At 42.0% G+C, this 24101-nt stretch overlaps 1 protein-coding gene across 1 annotated transcript; it reads left to right on the top strand.

Annotated features, from left to right (window-relative positions):
- The first annotated feature begins 2071 nt into the window (after positions 1-2071).
- LOC117379038 (trafficking kinesin-binding protein 1-like) lies at positions 2072-23707 on the top strand. The gene is made up of 18 exons (XM_033975752.2): positions 2072-2217; positions 2285-2479; positions 6722-6798; positions 7893-8009; positions 8099-8199; positions 8284-8389; positions 9004-9082; positions 9151-9281; positions 9432-9506; positions 9575-9712; positions 10439-10515; positions 11501-11734; positions 13169-13440; positions 15944-16062; positions 17612-17831; positions 18028-18133; positions 21637-21759; positions 22913-23707. The coding sequence occupies exons 3-18, from the start codon at positions 6748-6750 to the stop codon at positions 23505-23507; spliced, it is 2544 nt and encodes an 847-aa protein (XP_033831643.2). The 5' UTR covers positions 2072-2217; positions 2285-2479; positions 6722-6747; the 3' UTR covers positions 23508-23707.
- Positions 23708-24101: the final 394 nt, after the last annotated feature.

Raw genomic sequence — 24101 nt, forward strand, 5'->3', positions numbered from 1 at the left:
AGGAAGGAAGGAAGGGAGGATGGAAGGGAGGAAGAGGGAGGGAGGGAGGAAAGAAGGAAGGAAGGAAGGAAGGGAGGGAGGAAGAGGGAGGGAGGGATGGAGGGGGAAGAAAAGAAGGAAGGAAGGAAGGAAGGAAGAAGGTAGGGAGGAGGAAGGGAAGAAGGAAGTAAGGGAGGAGGAAGGAATCAAGAAGGGAGGGAGGGAGGGAGGAAGAAAAGAAGGAAGGAAGGGAAGAGGAAGGAAGGAAGGAAGGAAGGAGGAAGGAAGAAAAGAAGGAAGGAAGGAAGGAAGGAAGGAAAAAGGGAGGGAGGACTGAGAGAGAGAGGAAGGAGGAAGGAAGGAAGGTTTTTATTGGCTAAATAACAAAACTCCCTCGTTAAACCTTTATTAAAGCCCAAGTGAAACATCATCATCTCTAAATGGATCATTTTTGTTTGAAGCTCGTTTATTTTCGAGGGGCAGACCGGAAGTGAGCGCGCGCGTGCTCTCGGAGCTGACAGAGGTGTTTGTCTGTGGAGACGAGCACAGACACAGAACAGAAACCAAAAAGGGACATGGCTGCGGGGCGAGCGCACGGGACCGGGACACGCTCGGGACTCTGCGTCACCCCCACGACCCCCTGACGCGTCCGGACACCCCGCGGGTTCAGCCCAGAAGAGAAGAGCATCACCGCCCTCCATCATCAGGCCTAAAGTCACCCCCACAGGAAGAGAGGAGGAAGAGAGGAGAGGAGGAAAAGAGGAGAGGAGGAAGAGGGGAAGGACTGTCCACTGCGGGTCACCGGTGTGCGTCCTGTGTACGTCCTGTGTACGTGTCCTGTGTCCGTGTCCTGTCCGTGTCCTGTCCGGGTCCTCTCTGGGTCCTCTCTGGGGTGAGTGTGTGCGTAAAAACGTGACTGCATCGTCCTCCTTTTGAACGCGTAATTGTGTGGCACGAGGTCAGCTGACTCCATGGACATGTCCCATAAACCATTGAGTCACTAAGGAGAAAATGTAAACCACATCCTGAACTCAGCGAGATGTTTAAGCCACACCCTCCCTGAGCTGATGCCTCTCCTCCAGCAGCTGTGTCAGGCCCGTGTCCTTGTCTTTTTCAGGGCAGATAAATGTTCTAATGTGTTGATTTAAGCCACATCGTCCCCAAAACCTGGATCTACTTCAGAAAAACAGACTCAGGCTCGTTCTGAACTTTATTTTACTTCCATTAACACTGATTATGATGGAGTCTTTGGAAACCTTTAGTCCTGATGCTGATGTTTGGAGGTTTCTTCTGTAGCCACATCTGTGTCTATTTATAACCTGATCACTGCTGGTTTGTGTTTGGAGCAGATGTGAACCGTGAGCTGCAGCCACAGTCACGTCTTTACTTTTAAGATTTGTGCAGGTGAAGGAGAAGTTTGTGAGCGGACAGGAAACAGTCAGAGGGAGACACGAGGATCTACTGATGTTTGAGAGCTCATGTGTTTGGACCAGAGCTCATGTCGTTGGACGGGCCGCTCACTTTGTCCAGTATTGTGTAACTTTACGTTCACTTTGTGTGTTAGTTCAGAGCTGTATTTGGCTGAGCTCTTCTGGACTGTGCCGTCTTCAGGTTAATGCACCGGCACAAGTTTATCAGAGCAGATGAGTTTATCGTGGTCCATTACATTAGTGTTCTTATATAAATAGCAGCACTATAGGTCGTTATAGTGAGTGTGTGTTATGTGTGCGTTATAGTGAGTGTGTTTGTTCCTGTGAGTGTGTTTGTTCCTGTGAGTGTGTTTGTTCCTGAACAGGTAGCTCTCACACTGGTCCATTTGGCTGTAGACTTTCTGGAAGCGTCTGTCATAACGTATCACGTCAGTTTCACCTGCTGCAGACTCTGCCAACTGAGAAATCCATTTAAATGTTGTGTTCAGATTGTGTAATAAAATGAGATCTCCCGGGCTCAGACTCACTGTGGGCTCGTGCTGTGTCTCTTGCAGCTGCTGTGATCTCCAGACTGGACGTCCCGTCTACAGGAGCCTCAGCTCCAGTGGCCCATGGCCTATGTCTCTTTAACGCAGTGAGAGGTGAGCAAAGCTGGCCTCCTCCGGCCCCCCGCTGCCCCCAGACCCAGACCCTGACTCTGAGGGGCAGTGGCACACCCAAGAGGAGCAGTATGTGAGTGAGGGGCTGTCCTGCCAGGGGGACCCCCAGCCCGCGGTGCCCGACTGCAGAGATGCTGGGACCATCACAGGTGAGAGGACGTTTTTGCTCTGACACCAGAGAAAGTTCACGTGTCACTGTGACCTGTTTTTGTGCAGATGTTTGTAACAGCACCGACCTGCCTGAGTTTGAGATCATCAGCCTTTTGGAGGAGCAGCTCCCGGTTTATCGTCTCAGGGCCGACACCGTCTACGGATACGACCATGACGACTGGCTGCACACGCCGCTGGTGGCTCCAGAGGCCAGTCTGGACCTGACCACCGAGCAGATCGAAGAAACACTCAAGTACTTCTGTAAGTACCACACACTCCACGTGTAGAGGGGACGAGTAAATACGACACAGATATCTGCAAAGAACATGTTTGAGGACTGGATTTTAGAGTTTGTGGATGATTCACTTTCAAATACTCGGGTTAAACTGTTATGAGAGTCACATGACAAAACAAACTATAACATCTGATATACGTGTTTATGAAGGGAGCTGAGTTGAAGGCCACATGTGCTTTTGTTCTGATGTGCAGATCATAAAACATAAATAGTGTTTGAATCTTTGTTAAATTTTAGATTGGTTAAAAACACTAAACATCTGGGCATCTGATAAGAACGAGGCAGAATTTTATACTGAAGTTGCAGGTTTACTCTTGGATGGTTTGGATGTAATGACAGTCTTTGTGCAGAAGGGGGTGCTGTGTGCTCATTTTCTGTGTGGCACTTATACTTTATTGTCACATAAATGAACATAAATACAGCTGTAATTAGTAGTTTTGTGGGAGCATTTTGCACTTCATCGATATTTATGCGCTTCAGTTTTGTTGCGTCTGCTGTGCCGGAGCGTCAGGATGCTGCTGCTGTGCTGTGGCAGTCACCTTGTTTTTAAAAAGTATAAAAATACGAGGGTCATTCAATACATAAGGTGAATTTTTCGGTATAAGGACTTTTATTACAGTTAGAAGCTTACTTTTTTGTTTTTGTTTTTTTTGTTTTACTTGTTTTTCACATGGATTTAATTTCTTTTGCAGATAAAAAACTAAAACAAAATGGAGAGTTTTGGCGATTAACAAAGATGGCCGACCAAGAAGCTCCAGGTATGAACAGTGGTCAGTTATCAAGTTTTTGGTTGCTGAAGGTGCAAACCCGTTGGAATTCATAGGAGAATGTCACTGTGTCTGGTTCGATCACCTCAGGAGACGTCACTTCTGTAGACCTCCCTGCCTTCATCCTCAACACTTCTCCGTCCGTCTTTAAACTATTCAGCCACTTGTAGACATTTTTTTTTTGGCTGAAACATGTGACACCAGACACAGTGACATTCTCCTATGAATTTCAACGGGTTTGCACCTTCAGAAACCAAAAACTTGACAACTGACCGCTGTTCAATCCTGGAGCTTCTTGGTCGGCCATCTTTGTTAATCGCCAAAACTCTCAACGCTTTTTTTTTAATCTGCAAAAGAAATTAAATCCATGTGAAAAACAAGTAAAACAAAAAAACAAAACAAAAAGTAAGCTTCTAACTGTATTAAAAAACCCTTATACTGAAAAATTCAACTTATTTATTGAATGACCCTTGTACATATAAGTTCACATAAAGCTGATGTGGAGAACCAAACACTCACTCTTTTGTTTGACTCCTGCTCTTCACAAACACATGATCCATTTGCAGCTGATGGACTGAGAGGGTTTGACCTCTTTAATGGCAGCGGGCGCCCGGGCGTTCACAGGTCTGAAAGCTGATGCAGTGAGAGGGGTAAATGTTCTGTGAGTGCGTCGCGCGTCGACAGTTTAGTTCTGCGGGGGAGTAAGTGTAGTCGGTGTTTGTCCTCGTTGTCATTTCGATGCTGTGGATGAGACCGGAGGGACGGAGATGGACAGTGACCTCATGAAGACGTATGAGATGCAGCTGCAGGACTGGGCCGGTGCCGGAGACGGAGACGGTAACTCACAATCGACCGATCCACGTCGTAAATCAGAAAGCTCGTTGTTCGTAATCGTTGTTTCAAAATGTCTCTAATCGGACTTGAGTTTGGTTTATTTTACCTTTGCTATGCGTCGAAATTAATCTACAAAGTGTCCAAAAAGTCTCTTTAAAATGTGATTACAAAGGCAGTTAGGCAGAATTGTTTTGTTGTACTCAGACGTTATAAGAGTTTTTAATCATGTCGCATTTTATTTAAATTTTCAGATCGTGGTATTAAGTTACAGGGTTCATTATTTGACCAAATGCTGTGCTGTAGTCATTCACTTTCTGTCTTTTTTTCTTATTTTTTAACAGAAATGACACAAACAGAACTGTATACACTGGAGAGAAAGAAGCAGTGAACCAGTGCAACTTAACTAGACATGTATGATTTAAAAAAAAAGAAAAGAAAATGAAGTACAAAAGCAGAAACAAAATGAGAAGCAACATGAGATAATTGGGCCGAATCTCCACAAAGTCTGACCTTTCTAAAGACTTTATATATTTAATCCAGGTAGGCCATAATTTAATAAAAACAGGTTTCCTTGGACCAGGGGCGTCAAACTCATTTTCACCAAGGGCCACATCAATAAAATGGCTGCTCTCAAAGGGCCGGATGTAACTGTAAGATAAATATCACTACGTTTTGATCTTGTTAATTAACCATCTCTATATTTATTACTTATTGAAGTTACAAATATTTCATATGGATTTGCATAGACATGAAAAAAAGGCTGTTTAACTGTGTATTTTCTGAAACACTGACATTTTAACGCAGCCATACTTTTTAATTTACTTTGTCGCGGGCCACATAAAATGACGTGGCGGGCCGCATTTAGCCCATGGGCCTTGAGTTTGACACATATGCACATCACATATGCATCTTTCACTGTTTATCTGCTCTGAGCTCGTGGGGGTCTTGTTATTGTCGTTTTAGCAGCTGATGTTAAAATTCTAAATAAATATCTGTTTGTTCGTTGACGCTGATTTATCAAAATGACCAAAAAAGAGTTGAAAATTGTAAACGCGTTGCATCAAGAGGCATCGTTTTGAATGAACCTCGAAGAAATGTCTCCTCCTCAAGAGAAGCACAGTGTGGATCATGGTTTACTGAGACAAAATGTGAACCGCAGACTCAACGAAACAACAGAACAAAGTCTGGAAGAGACAAACCATCACTGTCTCGTGGATTTTTTAGAGCAAATCTTCATGCTTTTTCACATTGTATGAACGTGCATTGTGTCCTGCGTCCTGATTGGCTGTTGCACTGTAGACCATTGTGTTCTGCATCCTGATTGGCTGTTGGACTGTAGACCATTGTGTCGTGTGTCCTGATTGGCTGTTGGACTGTAGACCATTGTGTCGTGCGTCCTGATTGGCTGTTGGACTGTAGACCATTGTGTCGTGCGTCCTGATTGGCTGTTGGACTGTAGACCATTGTCCATCAGTCTCCTCCGTGCCGTGTCTCCTGTCCAGTACAGAATGTGTTCAGACAAATTTACATAAACGTTGGATCTCAGTGTGACTCTGAAGTGCTGTACGTTTGCAATTTATTTTCTCCCCGACAAAACCCACAATGTCGATGAAACGTTCTGCACCGACAAAGACGCCTACGAAGGTTTGAACTTTGAGAGAGTTTAAACGAGAGAGAAATGTGAGAAAATGTTAACGCCTGTGTGAGAAAAGTGTATAAAGTGTGTGGTGAGGGGTTTTACAGACAAAAACATAGAGAATAATTGTAAAAAAGCTGACTATTTCGTCTATTGCGGGTTATTTTTAGAACGTGACCCCCACGATAAACGAGGGACCACTGTATTAAATGAGGTCAAACCACTGAGTACAATAGAACAAATCTGATCAAACTGCCTTAAATTGTGATTAGAGACTTGATAAACACACTGTAAATCTGTTTTTTATTGACTTTGCGCGAAGCTTAAGTTGCATTTTAAAATATAAACGCATAAATAAACTTGAATTGAAGCTTTTACATTGAATTAATCTTGTATTCTCCAATTTTACAGCATCATCGGAAACAGAACAGCTGCCGGAGCCTCACACTTTGCTCATTTTCTACGATATATTGGACCGATATTTGGCCTTTTTAGCGTATGAGAGATCGGCCTTAAACCTCCAGCACAGACCGATATTTAGTTTTGGTCGCTCTGCTGCCTCAAAATCGCACAAAAAGCTTTAAATTAACACTTTAATACCAACAGAACTGCGCTTTTCAAGTTAAAAAAGGGTCGGTGGGAGTGTTGTAAATTTATATCAGCCCAAAACCGGTATCGGCATCGGTATCGGCCACGGGAAAACCCATATCGCTCCATTTGTCGTGCTACGTTTTCCCATTTACGTTTGTGTATCATAATGTGTTGTCCTCACAGAGCAGAGGATGTTATTGACGGGTTTTGTCGATGAGCCCTGTCGCCCCGGGGAAACAAACCAAACGCCGTGCGCCATGGAAACAAGCCCCCGCCCTTCACCTTTGACCCCTTGGCGCTCGGTGAAGCTCCACTTTGTAAACATCAGGAGCGAGAACTCTTTGTGTTGCGTAATTGTTGTGTGTTTGTTTGTGTTGCAGTGCTATGTGCAGACAGAGTGGGCCAGATGACAAAGACGTACAATGACATCGACGCCGTGACTCGACTGCTGGAAGAGGCGAGTCACGTGTCATTTGTGTTAATTTAATAAAAAATAGGGAAGAGGGAGAACTTAATATGGTAAAAACTACGTAGAAAGCAAATCAGCAAACACAAAAATCCCCAGAAAAATATTTACGAAGAGAGAAAGTGATTACAATTTAAGGAGTTTAAGGAATTTAAGTCTTAAAAATAAAAAAAACAGGTTTAAGTCAGTCAGTTTTATTGGTGGTCGGGAACCTTTTAAGATTTTTGTGTAACTATTTTACCATATTTTCCAGAGTATAAGTCGCACAGGAGTATAAGTCGCACAGGAGTATAAGTCGCACAGGAGTATAAGTCGCACAGGAGTATAAGTCGCACAGGAGTATAAGTCGCACTGGAGTATAAGTCGCACTGGAGTATAAGTAAAAAAATACATAATAATGAAGAAAAAAACATATTTCACATATAAATCGCTGAGTATAAGTCGCCCCCACGGCCAAACTATGAAAAAAGTGCGGCTTATACTCCGGAAAATACGGTATATCCAGCTTTAAATGAAAGAAATAAAACGAAAAACACTTAAAAAATCACTTTTATCCCTTTTAAAATTGTGTCTACCTCTGAGTTCTGCCCGTAAAGTTATATTTCACACCACGTTCTGTGTCATCCCTCCAGGTCCAGGTCTGATCCGTCGGAAAATAAAAATAAAATCTGTTCAAAAACTGGACAAAACGTTGTTGGAGTGAAGACGTTTGGCTGCTCGTCCAAGCCGCTTCGTCAGTTCTGGTCAAATTATTGCTGGACACTGCCTTATATCTGTCTGAAGGGAACACCTGAACACCTTAGCATAGTCAGTCAAGCCCCTAATGAGTGATTTCACACCTTTTAGCATCCTGACTAGCCATATTGTTCTCTTTGTTTCCTTTGTTTGCTTTGGGTCTGATGATAGAGTTATAGAGGACAGATGATGCCAGTAACTGAAGATGAGCAGCCAAACGTCTTCACTCCTACACCATTTTGTCCAGTTTTTGAACAGATTTTGTTTTTCCTTCGCCGTTTCACACCATGTTCTTTGTGTTCATCTTTTTTGGTTTGAAACTGAACGTCTTCTGTGTCGTGTCGTTGCAGAAAGAGAGAGATTTGGAGCTGGCCGCGAAGATCGGACAGTCGCTCCTGAAGAAGAACCAGGCCCTGACGGAGCAGAACGACTATCTGGAGGAGCAAGTGGCTCAGATCACAGAGGAGGTGCTGGGGCTTTTCTGTCGTCATGGTAACACTCTGTCATAAAAAAAACAAAAAAAACACGTTAAACACATTCATGTTCACGTTTTCAGGTCGCTCAGTTACATCACGAACTCAACCTAAAAGATGAACTCCTGCAGTTTTACACCAGCGCAGCAGAGGACAGCGAAGAGGAACCGGGCAGCTCGCCAACGTCCGTCTCTTCTGTTAATAAACGACAAAAGTTCACGCGTTTGACATGTTTACGCTAAATGTTTTGGTGTTTGACTTTATCCAGGAGCAGGAAAAGTAAAGTGGAGGCAGCGTCAGGCGGCTTTGTGAGTGACACTCTGCAGAGAAAACTCAAAGACCTGGAGGAAGAAAACCTGTCTCTGCGCTCGGAGGTGAGAAAACATCCACCATAACCCTAAACCACGGACTGTTCATGTAAATGGACTTAGCTAACCTGCTAGCCGGCGCGTTACAAACAGGAAGTGATCATGGGCGCGCATCCGGTTTCATCGACTATGGCTCCAATTCACTTTCTATTTTGGTCTTAAATGTTCGTATTAACCCTCTACATGATCCTGGGGTTTTTATTTCACTATTGTGTCTGTAAATCAAGATATGAACATAAATAAGAGACAAATCAGGCGCCTTCCTCCTGCTAGCGTTAGCAACAGGTTTGATTGACAGCGTTGCTAAGTGCCCGCTCCCTGCTAAACCAGCTGTAGCGTCGCTGAGCCTTTGTCACTTACAGAGGAGATCAGGTCCAGAAAAAAATGTAGGACTACACAAAAATAGTACAGTAACGAGCAAAACGAAGCAGTCAACGAAAAAGCTACCCGGCGTCTCCACCTCCAGACAACAGGAAACCCAGTGCCTTTGAATCTACATCACCTTTGTCCACGTGAACCCCGCCCCTCACACATCGCCATAGCAACCAAATCACCCATGTGGCTCCTATGCTACCGATGCTAACTCTCCAAGTGAACTAACAATTTCTTTTTGTGCACAGGCGAGCCATCTGAAGTCAGAGACTGAAACGTACGAAGAAAAAGAGCAGCAGCTGGTTAATGACTGTGTGAATGAACTCAGTAAGTACGAGTGTTTATCATCTGGATTTAATGAGGCCGTTTTATTTAGTCAGTTGTTTTACTTCTAGGATTGTCCAGTCTCCAAATCTCTGCCATTGCTGAAGAATTGGCCCGAAAGACTGAAGATGCCTCCCGTCAACAGGAGGAGATCACACACCTCCTGTCTCAGATCGTGGACCTGCAGAAAAAAGCCAAATCTGTGAGTTTGAAGTCACAATAAAATCTGTGACTAAAATGTCTCTGACTCATTCACCTGTTTGTGTGTAAATATGTGTGTTTGTGTGTGTTTGTGTGTGTTTGTGTGTGTTTGTGTGTGTGTATATACGTGTGTGTGTACATGTGTGTATAGTTTGCGGTGGAGAACGAGGAGCTCTCTCAGCACTTGATCGCGGCTAAAGACGCTCAGAGGCAGCTCACAGCAGAGGTACGTCACGTTGGTGAAGTTTCAGACTCGTGTCTGAGTTTGTAAAAATAACAGTTTTTGTTTTGCAGCTTCAGGATCTGGAGGAGAAATACTCCGAGTGCATCGAGATGCTGCACGAGGCTCAAGAAGAACTGAAGAACCTACGCAACAGAAACTACCCCACGGGCACAGCACGCCGCTACCACCCCCTCGGACTGTACCCCATGGTCAGTACACAGGCCTGTACATGTACTACACATGTACTACAGAATATTACACATGTACTACAGAATATTACACATGTACTACAGAATATTACACATGTACTACGCAGTATTACACATGTACTACGCAGTATTACACATGTACTACAGAATATTACACATGTACTACAGAATATTACACATGTACTACAGAATATTACACATGTACTACGCAGTATTACACATGTACTACGCAGTATTACACATGTACTACGCAGTATTACACATGTACTACAGAATATTACACATGTACTACAGAATATTACACATGTACTACAGAATATTACACATGTACTACAGAATATTACACATGTACTACGCAGTATTACACATGTACTACAGAATATTACACATGTACTACGCAGTATTACACATGTACTACGCAGTATTACACATGTACTACGCAGTATTACACATGTACTACGCAGTATTACACATGTACTACGCAGTATTACACATGTACTACGCAGTATTACACATGTACTACGCAGTATTACACATGTACTACGCAGTATTACACACGTACTACGCAGTATTACACACGTACTACGCAGTATTACACACGTACTACGCAGTATTACACACGTACTACGCAGTATTACACACGTACTACGCAGTATTACACACGTACTACGCAGTATTACACATGTACTACGCAGTATTACACATGTACCATGTGGTCTTTGGCAGGATTCTCTCGCTGCTGAAATTGAAGGAACGATGAGGAAGGAGTTGAGTTTGGAGGATCCAGAGTGTGAGGAACAGAAGTAAGACTTTAGAAAGTAAAAATACTGTTCTGCTCGTGAAAAAACTTTTACCACAATCATTTATAAACTGCACAATTTAAACCTTTTTTAACCAATTTAAACAGAACGATCTGAGAATGAATAAATATGAACGAATAAATATGAACGAATAAATATGAACGAATAAATATGAACGAATAAATATGAACGAATAAATATGAACGAATAAATATGAATGAATAAATATGAACGAATAAATATGAATGAATAAATATGAATGAATAAATATGAACGAATAAATATGTCATTCAGATGTTTAAACCTGTCCCATATGATGCTGTCTGTTTGTTTGTGTGTTTGTTTGTGTGTTTGTCTGTTTGTTTGTGTGTTTGTCTGTTTGTTTGTCTGTTTGTGTTTGTGTGTGTGTTTGTCTGTTTGTCTTTGTGTGTTTGTCTGTTTGTTTGTCTGTGTGTGTTTGTCTGTGTGTTTGTGTGTGTGTTTGTCTGTTTGTTTGTCTGTGTGTTTGTGTGTCTGTGTGTTTGTGTGTGTGTTTGTCTGTGTGTGTGTTTGTCTGTTTGTTTGTCTGTGTGTGTTTGTCTGTGTGTTTGTGTGTCTGTTTGTGTTTGTGTGTGTGCTTGTGTGTTTGTCTTTGTGTGTTTGTCTGTTTGTGTGTGTCTGTGTGTTTGTGTGTCTGTGTGTTTGTGTGTGTTGTCTGTGTGTGTGTTTGTCTGTTTGTTTGTCTGTGTGTGTTTGTGTGTCTGTGTTTGTGTGTGTGTTTGTGTGTTTGTCTTTGTGTGTTTGTCTGTTTGTGTGTTTGTCTGTTTGTGTGTTTGTTTGTCTGTGTGTTTGTGTGTCTGTTTGTTTGTGTGTCTGTTTGTTTGTGTGTCTGTTTGTTTGTGTGTCTGTTTGTTTGTGTGTTTGTCTGTGTGTGTGTGTTTGTCTGTGTGTTTGTCTGTGTGTTTATCTGTTTGTGTGTTTGTGCATTTGTGCGTCTGTGCGTTTCCAGGAGCCACCGTCGCCGAGTGTTTGAGACGGTCAAGACGGTGAACCAGACGGTGAGGCAGAGGTCGCTCACTCCGACCAGCAACATCCCGGGATCCAACCAGTCCCTGTCGGCTCGGACGTCGCCCCAGTCGAGCGGACAGACTACACCTCGCTCCACCATGTTCAGCACCGACAGCAACGTGATGGACAACAGGACTCAGAGCATCCTCATGGAGGTCGCAGAAAACCAGGACAGGTGAGACGTTTGTGTGATCCCTCCGTCCAAACCTGATCCGTCGCAAAAGAAAAATATAAAATCTGTCAAACGTTGTAGGAGTGAAGACGTTTGGCTGCTCGTTCAAGACGCTTCTTCTTCTTCAGTTCTGGTCAGATTTCTGCTGGACACTGCCTTATATCTGTGTGAAAGGAGGAGCTAACGTCTATTGTGCTAGCCTAAGTGTGCAGTGTGCCTGAGACATACTTAGCCTAGTCATTCAAGCCCCTAATGAGTGATTTCACACCTATTAGCATCCTGTTTCTTTGGCTCTGAGGATGGAGCTATAGATGGAGGATAGATTACCGTATTTTCCGGACTATAAGTGGCACTTTTTTCATAATTGTCTTATACTCAGATGCGACTTATATGTGAAATTATTAAAGTATATAAATTCACATCTTCGTTATTGTCACACTGACCACACGAGGGCGCTCTAGGCTTGCGTACCAGTGTCTACTACACGGTTTATCTTCCTCCGGAGCAGGTGGAGTTGTTCAGAAACGACACCGAGGATGAAGAATTAAAAACTAAGCTTTGTTATCTTGTTTTTTCTGCTTTATTTATCTGATTAACTGTTAATATCTTACGTTAACAAAACCAGACACGTGTTCAGTTCTGTCTGTGCTTCATGGAGCTGAATAAATATAAATGTTACGTTAGCGTTAGCGTGATGTACTGATATTCAGCCTGTTGTTCCACATTTTACTGTTTTTATTATAACTTGGCTTTAAAGATAAAATGTCTGTTCTTGGTCTGATTTTTGTAAAATTAATTTCCCCCAAAAACGCGACTTACACATGTTTTTTTCTTCATTATTATGCATTTTTTGGCTGGTGCGACTTATACTCCAGAGCGACGTGTAGTCCGGAAAATATAGATGCCAAAGAACAAAACAAATCAGTTCTGCTCGTGGCCAAGTTCGATCTATGTGAATGGTTTGAGCTGCATAACGGTCATTTATTTGAAGATTTATCCATTTTCAAATATTAGTTTTACATTTGAAAGTTTAGAAGCGTTTGTGTGATCGTTTTAAGTCGTAAACGTTTGTATAAATAACTTGTCTCCTTCATTACAGACTCAAACTAATGACAAAAGTGTTTCATAAAGCTAAAATATTATTTAAAGTGTCAAGTCAAGTTTGTGTCAAATGTTTATGTTTGGGAAATACGGTAAGTCTAAGGCCTCCATTTCTGTTCAAGGAAGGATTGTCTTTCCTAACAAAAATGGCGTCTTTATCTCTCCTCTCAAGCTATTTCTTTTCACTCCTTCGCTCCTACAACATTTCGTCCAGTTGACAGTTTGTATTTTTCTTTTGCGACAGGTCAGAGGTCAGAGGTCAGACGTTTCCACTTCACCCGAGTCACTTCTTCAAACATTTCTGGTTCTGTTGTATTTATTTTGTGTATTTTGCAGCGGCGGAGATGAGGAAAAGAAGCCGAACGGGGCGGACGAGCTGCGACTGGCTCTGAGGAGACTGTCCCTCCGTCGCCAGAACAACCTGAGCGAGCGGCGTTACTTTGAGGACGAGCGGGAGCGTCGCAGAGGGGGGCACGGGGGGCTCAGCCTGGGACACGACGGCCCCGTGACCCCCTCGGACAGCATCATGTCCCTGGGAAACCTGCAGCTCTGGGCCACTAGGGGGCCCTACCTCCCCGATAAACTGCAGATTGTCAAACCGCTGGAAGGTGAGAGCAGGGAGCCCGGGAGGAGCGGCAAGACGGGAAAGAAACGGGACGGGGATAGATATAGAGGCGTCGGGGTGAAAAAAGTGAGCAAACACTCCGGGGCGGTGGAGGCGGGGAGGAGGCACGCGGCGGAGGGGGACAGGGCGCGGGTGTGGGGCTGGGTGAGGAAGACGGCGGCGGGGATAGAGCGGGAGAGGGGCAGACGATGGGCCCGGGGCAAAGCGGGGAGCAGCAAGAAGAAATGCCCCCAGGAGAGGAGAGAGCGCCCCCTGTCTCTCATGCTCTTTAACTCGCTCTGGTCTTTAATGCACCACCATAAGTCCGGCAGTTTCACGTCCCCTCACTCGTACTACAAAGACACGCGTCCCAGAGGCTGGTTTTAGGGTTTACACCGACCTTATTACGCCCCGCACGCTTTTTCTGTAAATGGAAATGTTACAAACCGTTCCTGGGATAAACGGGAATATTCAGCGACAACAATTACAATTAAATCAACAATAACAATTAAATCTTTCTTTTTTCATTCATCAGTTTTGTTAATATTATTACGATATGATGGATAATGTCATTTTTACACGTCCAAATACAATCAAACTTACAATTAAATCTGGCCACGTATTGAGCCGGGAATGTTTAAAGATATTCCGGATGAGCCTCCAGTATGTTACAAAACGTTCCTAGGGCTAAAGGAAGTAACATGACCCTGGTTTTAAAAGGGTAAATAATAAGCAGCTCTTTTAATTCTAAAGTAAATGAGAGTGTTATAATTGTCATAAACTTTTTAGTTTTTAAACATAGAATATATTTGTGTTTAGGTTTATTTGGGTTTATAGAGGCGGCTTATGTAGGTTATTTGGATTTGTAAATATTTGCTATGAGCTACACGACCAGTCAAATGTTTGGACACGCCCTCGAAGGCAATGTTTTTTTTTTATTTTTTTATTTTTTTTATTTTTTTTTTTACAAATTTCTACATGTTATAAACACAGAAAACATCAGATATATGAAGTACGACATATGGAATTCAGGAAAAAAGTGAAGTCATATTTTTCAACAAAGCAAAGTGTGGAAACTTTGAGGATTTTTTTCTTTACTGCATAATTCATCATATCTTGTTTTGTTTTGTTTTTTTGTTGTAATTTTTACATTTTACAGAAAACATCAAATTTATGAAACAACACTGAATGAGCAGGTGTGTCCAAACCTTTGACTTGTAGTGTTTTTATCTAATTAATAAATAAGTAATTAATATATGACAGCATGTATATGAAATTAATTAAGTACTTTTCCCTGTGACTTATTGTATATTTTAACCACTTTTGTTCCTTTTTATCTTGTTATTTCCTTTAACATAAGTGACGTTAACGTTACACAAATATATAAGTTTGAACTTTTAAGCGTCTTCGTTTAGATTAGATTCTTTAAACTCTCTAAAGAGCCACGTACGGCTCTTTAAAGCCTCCAACTCTTTGCACTTTGAGTTTTGTTTAAGTTTGTATTTGAGTTTGTAACATAAGAGTATTCAGTCTCTCAATCATTTTTATTTTTTTACTCTTTGTCTGAGCAAATCCCAGGCATCAAATTTTAATGAATAATGATCATTTTGTTGCGTAAAAATGAGACATAAAATCCACCAGACGGCAGGAAATCACATAAAACTGTCTCAAACCCCCAGACTCCCTAAAAAAACACTTCAAATAAGTCCACAAAGTTCATAAAAACAAAGTGTTGCATATTGTTAATAATGTGTTTTAGCTGCAAACTGTTAAATTACTGTTTTAGATTCATTTCACTTTGTCTTGTTACTTGTAAAAAAAAAAACATGGCTCTTTCTGACTTTTATTTGGTTTGAAACGGGTCCGTGCGGCTCTTTTGGGTCCGTGCGGCTCTTTTGGGTCAGTGCGGCTCTTTTGGGTCAGTGCGGCTCTTTTGGCTCTTCTGCTGTTCTGAAAAGCCAAGTTTCTTTTACTGCTCCCCCTACAGGACACTTGAGGTATTGTAGCTGAACACTGGACTGCTCTTCTTCTTCTGCTCTTTTGTTTTCCTCTCTTCACTCTCCAGCTCTTCTTCCTCCTCTCATTCACTGGACTCTGTCTCTGCTGCCACCTCCTGGTCATCTCACGTACTGCATTTCATTTTTATTTTTATTTTTTTTTGCAGTATATTTTTGTGTTTCACTGTTCCATATTTTCATGTATCTTTTGCTTTGTTCCATTTTATACTTTTGTTTCTTTCATTTCTTGTGTTTGAACAATAAAACTCTGGACTTATTTCCATTTTCACTCTATTTTGTGTCTGTTTTGTGCGTCTTTTTTTTCTTTTTTCATACATTTTTCACTGCCATTTCCATCTTCTTTTTCTCCACACAATAAAAACGGAGGACTCAGGTTTGCAGCATCTTATCCAGTCTTTTTTAGAGTTGGATTTTAAACTCTACACACATTTCTTCCTCTCTTTTTCCTTTCCGTTGGATGTTTAAACGTTCTCTTTCTGCCCCCCTCAGGCTCTGCCACCCTGCACCACTGGCAGCAGCTGGCACAGCCTCACCTCGGCGTGATCCTCGACGCCAGGCCCGGAGTCGTTCCCAAAGGATACAGGCCCCTGGAGCTGGAGCTGGAGCAGGTGTGAAGCGGCGCCATTATCCTCCGTTGTGTTTGTTTGTTTTCCTTCATGATGTTTATGTTTCTTAAACCGTCTGCTCCTCCTCGTCGTTTTGGAGTTTTATTTTTGTGAAGCTCAAAGTCAAAGTCGATTAAAGGCTGAACGTGAGGTTTAGTTTAACTGAGAGAACGTTTGAAAAACAGGAACAGACGGATTAAAAAGAGTTTATGGAAAAGAAGGAAAAGGAGGAGTGTCCCAGAGCGCCCCCTGTGCTCAGACCCTCCTCCTGCAGGAACAACTGTCAGGGACTAGACCAGGACTAGACCGGGACTGGACCGGGACTGGACCAGGACTGGACCAGGACTGAACCGGGACTAGACCGGGACTGGACCGGGACTGAACCGGGACTGGACCGGGACTGGACCGGGACTGGACCGGGACTGGACCAAGTTACTCAAGTGAAAGTATCCCATGAAAAATCTACTTAAATAAAAGTATTAAAGTACCTGGTTAAAAAATGTTCTTTAAGAGTAAAAGTATTTCACACACGTCTTAAAGTGTAAATGTAGAGATATTGACTCAAAAATGACACATATTTTCATCACAGTAACAAAACGAATCAATTTCTTAATTTTCCTTCTGAATTTTGTGTATTTATTTTTGTTTTGCTCAAAGCCGAAGCTCGAACTCTTAAACTTTATTCAGGATGTTTCCACGAACATGATAAAAATGCTCCTTCAAATCCTGTTCAAAAATGTAGTGCAGTAGAAAGTACAGATACTGCTCTCAAATGTACTGAAGTAAAAGTAAAAAGTATCTACTGTAAAATGTACTTAAGTAAAGAACAGATACAGATAATTCTTGTACTTCGTTACTTTCCTTCACTCGGGTTAAACTTTATTTCACTGATAAAATATTTTGCATCTGGTCCATGTTTTTAAAGTTTCCTCCTTTACACAGAGACATGTCCTTTTCAAACAATGTCTCCTCCTCTGTCTCCTCCTCTGTCTCCTCTGTCTCCTCGTCTTTTCTGTCTCTGTCTCCTCTGTCCTCTGTCTCCTCGTCTCCTCTGTCCTCTGTCTCCTCTGTCTCCTCCTCTCCTCTGTCCTCTGTCTCCCCTGTCTCCTCTGTCTCCTCTGTCCTCTGTCTCCTCATCTCCTCTGTCTCCTCGTCTCCTCTGTCTCCTCTGTCCTCTGTCTCTGTCTCCTCGTCTCCTCTGTCCTCTGTCTCTGTCTCCTCGTCTCCTCTGTCTCCTCTGTCCTCTGTCTCCTCTGTCCTCTCTGTCCTCTCTGTCCTCTGTCTCCTCATCTCCTCTGTTTCCTCTGTCCTCTGTCTCCTCATCTCCTCTGTCTCCTCTGTCCTCTGTCTCCTCTGTCTCCTCTGTCTCCTCATCTCCTCTGTCTCCTCGTCTCCTCTGTCTCCTCTGTCCTCTGTCCTCTGTCTCCTCTGTCTCTGTCCTCTGTCTCCTCATCTCCTCTGTCTCCTCTGTCTCCTCTGTCTCCTCGTCTCCTCTGTCTCCTCTGTCCTCTGTCTCCTCGTCTCCTCTGTCTTCTGTCCTCTGTCTCCTCAGGCTTATCCGTGGAGCGGTTTTGAGGAGGACGATCCCGGGGAGCAGTACTTCCAGAACCTGCCCACCTCCTCGGCCTCCGCCCTCGCCCCCGCCGTCCCCTCTACCTCCGCGCCCTCCAGCAGCAGCAACAGTGAGGCGCCTCCGTCCGCCTCCGGCCTGGCTCCGCCCTCACCGCCGTCGCCGTCACCTTCGCCGCATCTTAGCAACACGGACGGTCTGGGTGAGTGGGACGTGCTCGTTTTGTTCTTGTTGTTGGATTTTAAAGTTGTTGGAGCGATTCGTGTTTGAATAATCGTTAATCGTTTATTTTCAAGACGCCATTTTGCCGATTAACTCCCGTTTTCACCTCCACTGGCCACGCCCACTGCTGTTTTATTTTCTTCGTAAAAACCTCGTGTCTGATCTTGTGTCTCCAGCTGCGTATTATCCAGGGAAATGCATGGCCCACACCAGCTCCACCTACACCTTCACCACCTGCCGCATCCTCCACCCGACGGACGAGCAAACACGGGTCACGCCAAGGTATCAAGACGGGACTAGACCGGGACTAGACCGGGACTAGACCGGGACTAGACCGGGACTAGACCGGGACTAGACCGGGACTAAACCAGGACTGAACTAGCACTGGATCAGGACTGGATCAGGACTGGATCAGGACTGGATCAGGACTAAACTAGGACTAAACATGGACTAAACCAGGACTGAACCAGGACTAAACCGGACCAAATTGAACCATAGTAGTCGTAATGATATTTATATTTATTTAGATGGGTTTTTTTTGGGTTTTTTTAAGACTTTTTAACCAGCACTTTTGAACTAAACCAGGACTGCAGTTGTTGTAGTAGTTGTAGTAGTTGTTGTAGTTGTTGTAGTTGTTGTAGTTGTAGTAGTTGTAGTAGTTGTTGTAGTTGTAGTAGTTGTAGTAGCTAAGACTTTCTAACCAGCACTTTTGAATACTTTATAAGTGCTAATGATACTAATTGTGAGGAGCAACGGTGGGAGAAGTACTCAGTTTTGTTACTTAAGTAAAAGTACGGATACTAGAGCAAGTATAGAGCAAGATACTCAAGTAAAAGTATCACATGAAAAAATCCACTTAAGTAAAAGTATTAAAGTATCTGTTTAAAAATGAACTTAAAGATTAAAAAGTAAAAGTTTTCCACACAGATTTTGATTTCGTTTTTTCTGTCTGTTTTTATTTGTATATTTTTGTTTTGTTAAAAATAAACCCTCACACAATAGTAAAAGTACTTTTACTCTAAAGGTACTGTTCAAAAATGTAGTGGAGTAGAAAGTACAGAAACTGCTCTCAAATGTACTGAAGTAAAAGTAAAAAGTATCCGCTGTAAAACGTACTTAAGTAAACATTTTAGGTGTCTGGAGTTTACCTAAGTATTTTTATTTATTTATATATTTATTTGACAGGGACAATGCAATCTGACATAGTTACAACATGAACATTGCAGCTGATGTGATGCATATAGAGTTTGTAGCAAAAGCTAATTCTCAACTCCCGTCCCTGGTTGAGCTTCTCCACAATTCACCAATATGCAAAATATATTAAAACACCTGCCCCATAAAATAGATACATCAGTGCACAAAAATACATTCAACACTCACACGTTCTCTCTCTCTCTGTCATACTGCCTATTTACAAGTGGGTACAGTTTTGACTCATTTTCAGCCAGTTCTTAACCCTAGAGGTGAACATTTTCAACTCAGAAATGTTTTTTATTTCAGTGGGCAGTGAGTTCCACAGTTTGCAGCTCTGATATGAAAAGGCGGACTGTCCAAAAGAGGTTCTGCGTTGTGGGATTGTACAGTTCTTGTTTACGGTGCCTCTTGTCGCTCTGGTGCTGTTTAATCTTTGTATAAATGTACTGAGTGGTTCTGGGGCCAAGTTATAAATACACTTAAAACATAATTTAAGAAAACATAAACTAGTAAAACTTTCAAAACTTAATAGATTATATTTTTTAAGGATGTGACAATGATGAAAACGGATTGGCTTTCGATCCATAATTTTGATTGCTTGGTTGTACAAAGAACCAATGTGCTTTGTGGCTGAGGGAGCTGCCTGGGCCCATGCTGTCATGCAGTAGGAGATATGAGAAAAAATCATACCATGCATGTACAGCAGGGCTGCCTGATTTGGAATATATTGCCTTATCAATTTAAAACAATTTAGATTTTTTTGTATTGTTTTGGCTATACTCTTAACATGCTTATCAAATTTTAGTTGGGGGTCTAAGACCAACCCAAGATATTTCAAATCGTTAACTACTTGTATTTTATCATTTTGTAAATTTATTTGAAATCTTTGGTCTACATTTATTTTTTTAATAGAAAAACACATAGAAGTAGTTTTTGCAAAATTTAGAGTCAGCTTATTTTGAGTTAGCCACTGACTAACCTCAGCCATGCATGCGGACAAAACATCCGCCGCCTGCTCTGGTGTCTTGGCGGGTGCATAAAAAACTGCGTCATCCGCATAAAGTTGGCAGCGGACACCTGGGCAGATCAAAGGCAAGTCATTTATAAACAGACTAAACAGCAATGGTCCCAATATGGAGCCCTGAGGTATGCCCATGCGAATATTTGCGAATGGAGATTTATTTTCGGCCACTTTAACACACTGTTTCCTATCCTGAAGGTAAGAGGCAAACCAACAAATTGCCTCAGGGGCGATATTGAATGATGTCATTTTTGATAAAAGCAAACTGTGATTAACGGTTTCGAAGGCTTTTTTTAGATCGAGAAACACAGCTCCTACGACCTCACCTCTATCGAGGGACTTTTTTATATTTTCAATAAAACAGCAGTTTGCTATTTCGGTTGAATACCCTGCTCTGAAACCAAACTGCTGCGAGCTGAGGAGCTGATTAGCCTCCAAGTAGTCAGTAAGTTGTGCTGCTACAATTTTTTCGATTACTTTGGACAGTATAGGTAAAATTGATATTGGCCGGTAATTGGACATAGAATCTGGGCTTCCTGCTTTAAAAATTGGCACAATCACTGCTTTTTTCCAACCTAAGGGAAATTTTGATTTTTTTATGGACAAATTGACTAGATGTGTCAAAGGTTTAACTAATACATTACTGTAGCGCTTGAGAAAACAGCTATTTAGATTATATACATCATTTGATTTAGAATTTGATAACTTTTTTATTATCCGTGTGACTTCTTTCTCATTCACTTCTTCAATGCAAAAATAATTCTCAAGGTGCATTAAAGGTGGTATATTCACATAATCAGTATTCTCAAAACATTGTGCCAATTCTTCAATTGACTGGACAAAATGAGTATTAAGGCTGTCAGCCATAGTGGCACCGTTATTAGTAGTTTTACCATTTATGGTGAGTTCACTAATTCTTTTAGGTTTGAATGCTTTGTTTGTCAAAGTATTTAAGTGTTTCCAAAGAGAATTTGTATTCCCCTTTGCATTGCCAATAAGCTTAGTATAATATGAAGCTTGTGCTTTTCTCAGTTCTTGTACTACTTTATTTCTTAAACTTTTGAATGTTAAATGGTCAGTACTAAGTCTTGATTGTACTGATTTCTTCAAAGCTAAATCTCGTTTTTTCATTAGTTTTTTTATGTCATTATTTAACCATGGAAGAGTACTTTCCCTTTGTTTACACTTTTTTTGCTCAGTAAATTTGTCAGCTATTTTTGTGATGGCTTCAGTTAAAAAAGTACAACATTCATCTACATCTTCCATATCCTTGATTTGCTCCCAACTGAAATTATTTAGTTCTCTTTCAAACAGTGTAGTTTTAGATTTAGGTATTACATATTTGATATCATTATCGTTGTTGCATAATTTACCAAAATATTGCAGTCTTTTTTTAGTCAGTTTTCTAACCATTAGAGTCATGTTGTGGTCAGATAGCCCTGTTAGTAAATTATACTAGTACAGTGCAGTACAGTACTTTACCCCCTGTACTTGGTTGCAGCACTAGTATAGTATTTCCTGCTATAATAAACATGAATCCTACACCTGTTGTGATGTTTTTGTACTTCAGTCTGAATCCCGTCCCGGCCTCGTCGTCTTGTGTCATGTCCAGTTCTTTGGGGACTCCTGCTGTGACGCCCGGGGCCCAGCGACGCCTCAGCCTCAGACCGTCAGAGTCGTCCACCAACCTCAGGTACGGCCAGGAAAAAGTCTGGACACGCAGTCATTCAGTGTGTTTTTATTTACTTTTACTACTTTCTACATTTATATACAAAGAGACGACATCACATAAAGTAAGAAATATGGATTATGTACTAAAGAAAAAAGTTGAGAAGTTAAAGTTTATATTTTCTTTTCAAATCCTCAAAGTTTCCACTCTTTGCTTTGTTGAAAAATATTTAGTAGAGCTAGTTAACATTTTTCTTTACTACATAATTCCATATATCTTATTTCATGTACTTGATGTCTTCTGTTTGTTTATCAAATGTAGAAAGTCGTAAAAATAGATGCAGACAGAAGACGTCAAGTGTGTAGAAATTGAAGTTGAAAAGTCTTGTATATATATATTTAGTAGAGTTATTTACCTTTTTTCTTCTTTACTACATAATTCCATATATCTTACTACATATATTTGATGTATTTTTACTTGCTCATCAGTGTTTTATTTATTTTTACTACTTTCTACATTTTATATGCACAGAAGACATCAAATATATGAAGTAAAATATATGTAATTATTTAGAAAGGAAAAAAGTAACACTACTAAATATTTTGCTTGTAAAATAAAATAAAATACATTTAAAATAAATTCAATTAAAATTAAATATTTAGTAGTTATCAAATATATGCAGTAAAATATATGGTGAAATAAGTGAAATGTCTTCTGTGTGTATATAACATGTAGAAAAGTAGTTAAAAAAAACTTGATGACTTTGTGCTGTAACATTGGTCTTTATATTTATTACATTCTTTCATCTGTAGGTGGCAGTAGTGTTTCCTGTTTACTTGACCTACTAAACAACAAACACGTGACCCTGTTTTATACCTGCGCTCGCTCATTTGGACCTGGAATAGTCCTGTTATGGAGCTGGTTTAGATGTTTTATATAAATGGACAAAGCTAACCTGCTAGCCACTGCGTTCTAAACATCTCCGGCTCCATCGACTCTGGCTCCAATTCACTTTCTATTGAAAAACTGTGTCTCCTCTCTCTGTACCTGCTGCTGTCAGACTCGTTTTGGTCTTAAATGTTCGTATTAACCCGCTCTACATGATCCTGGGGTTTTTATTTAGGATTTTTAAGCTTCTGTCTTTTTCAACGGGGTTATCTTTGTATTACTTCCGCAGAGATGCCACTCGCACCACCAGCATGTCCCTGGGGTTAGTGCGTCTACTCCAGGAGCGGGGGATCTCGGCCGCCGTGTACCACCAGAACCAGGGTCTGGAGCACGGCCCGGGCAGCGGCGGAGTCTTATTCAGCACCTCGGTCGCTCCCAACAGAACAGCCACGTCGAACCCTCTGCGGCCTTCTACCCCCCCCAGCTCCCCCACGCCGCCGGCAGCTTTAACCACCTCCACCTCAGCGAGCTTCGACTTCAAGAGCCCGTCCTACGACAACTTCCTGGCGTCCAAACCGGCCCGGTCCATTCTCAAAGAGGTGACCGGGGGACTGCGAGGGAGACAGCGAGGCCGGGACTGTGAAAGCCAGACCGATGTTAGCGTTAGCATTCACAATCTAAACTTACTGGACAAAGTGAAGCGGCTCGGTGTGTCTGGAGCTCCAGGGGGCAGAGCCATCAGCCCTGGCCCCATCCTGGGACCTCTGGGCGGGCTGCGTAGATCCGGCTCTCCCTTTGGACCCGATGGGATGAGGAGGAACCGGAGTTATCCAGCGATGGTTGGAGCTAGCATGGCCATGAAGGCTCCAGGGCCCCAGGAGTAGTCAGGAGTTTTGGCTGTTCATGTCGTCTGGAGCCCAGGCACAAAGCCATCACTGTTTATGATGTTTGCCAGAAACTATTCGCTATTAGCTCTGAGCGCAACGGCGTCTGGCAACTTCAGTGTTAGCGTCACCACTTCTTGTCCAGTTTTATCTCTTTTATGAGGTTTTGTAGAGTCGCGCTAAAGTTAACAAATATCTAAAGATCAGGCACTGGACAGGAAACTTCTCTGGAGGACTCGTTTATGTTTAGAAAGGGATGCTTTTGTGTCTCAATGCTAATGCTAAAGCTAAGGCTAATTTTGAAGCATGACAAATACTTGAACAACACCACAAACTGAGATAATCTACATTTAAAAAAATCTTTACATTCATTGTTATAGGTTGATTATTTTACGTTTTTTATAAAAGTTAGCAGTAGCATTGAGACACAGTGAGCTAGCTAGCATGCTGTGGTGCTCAGAGCCAATTGAACAACATTATGTTGACTCCAGCTCTACTTTATCAGAGTCGACCTCATATTTCTCCAGATCAGTCCAGGCCTTTGCTCTGTCGTTTGCGTTGAAAGTCACATTATTAACGTCAAACTTAACACAC

This window comes from Periophthalmus magnuspinnatus, chromosome 11, assembly GCF_009829125.3.
Source record: "Periophthalmus magnuspinnatus isolate fPerMag1 chromosome 11, fPerMag1.2.pri, whole genome shotgun sequence".
NCBI lineage: Eukaryota > Metazoa > Chordata > Actinopteri > Gobiiformes > Gobiidae > Periophthalmus > Periophthalmus magnuspinnatus.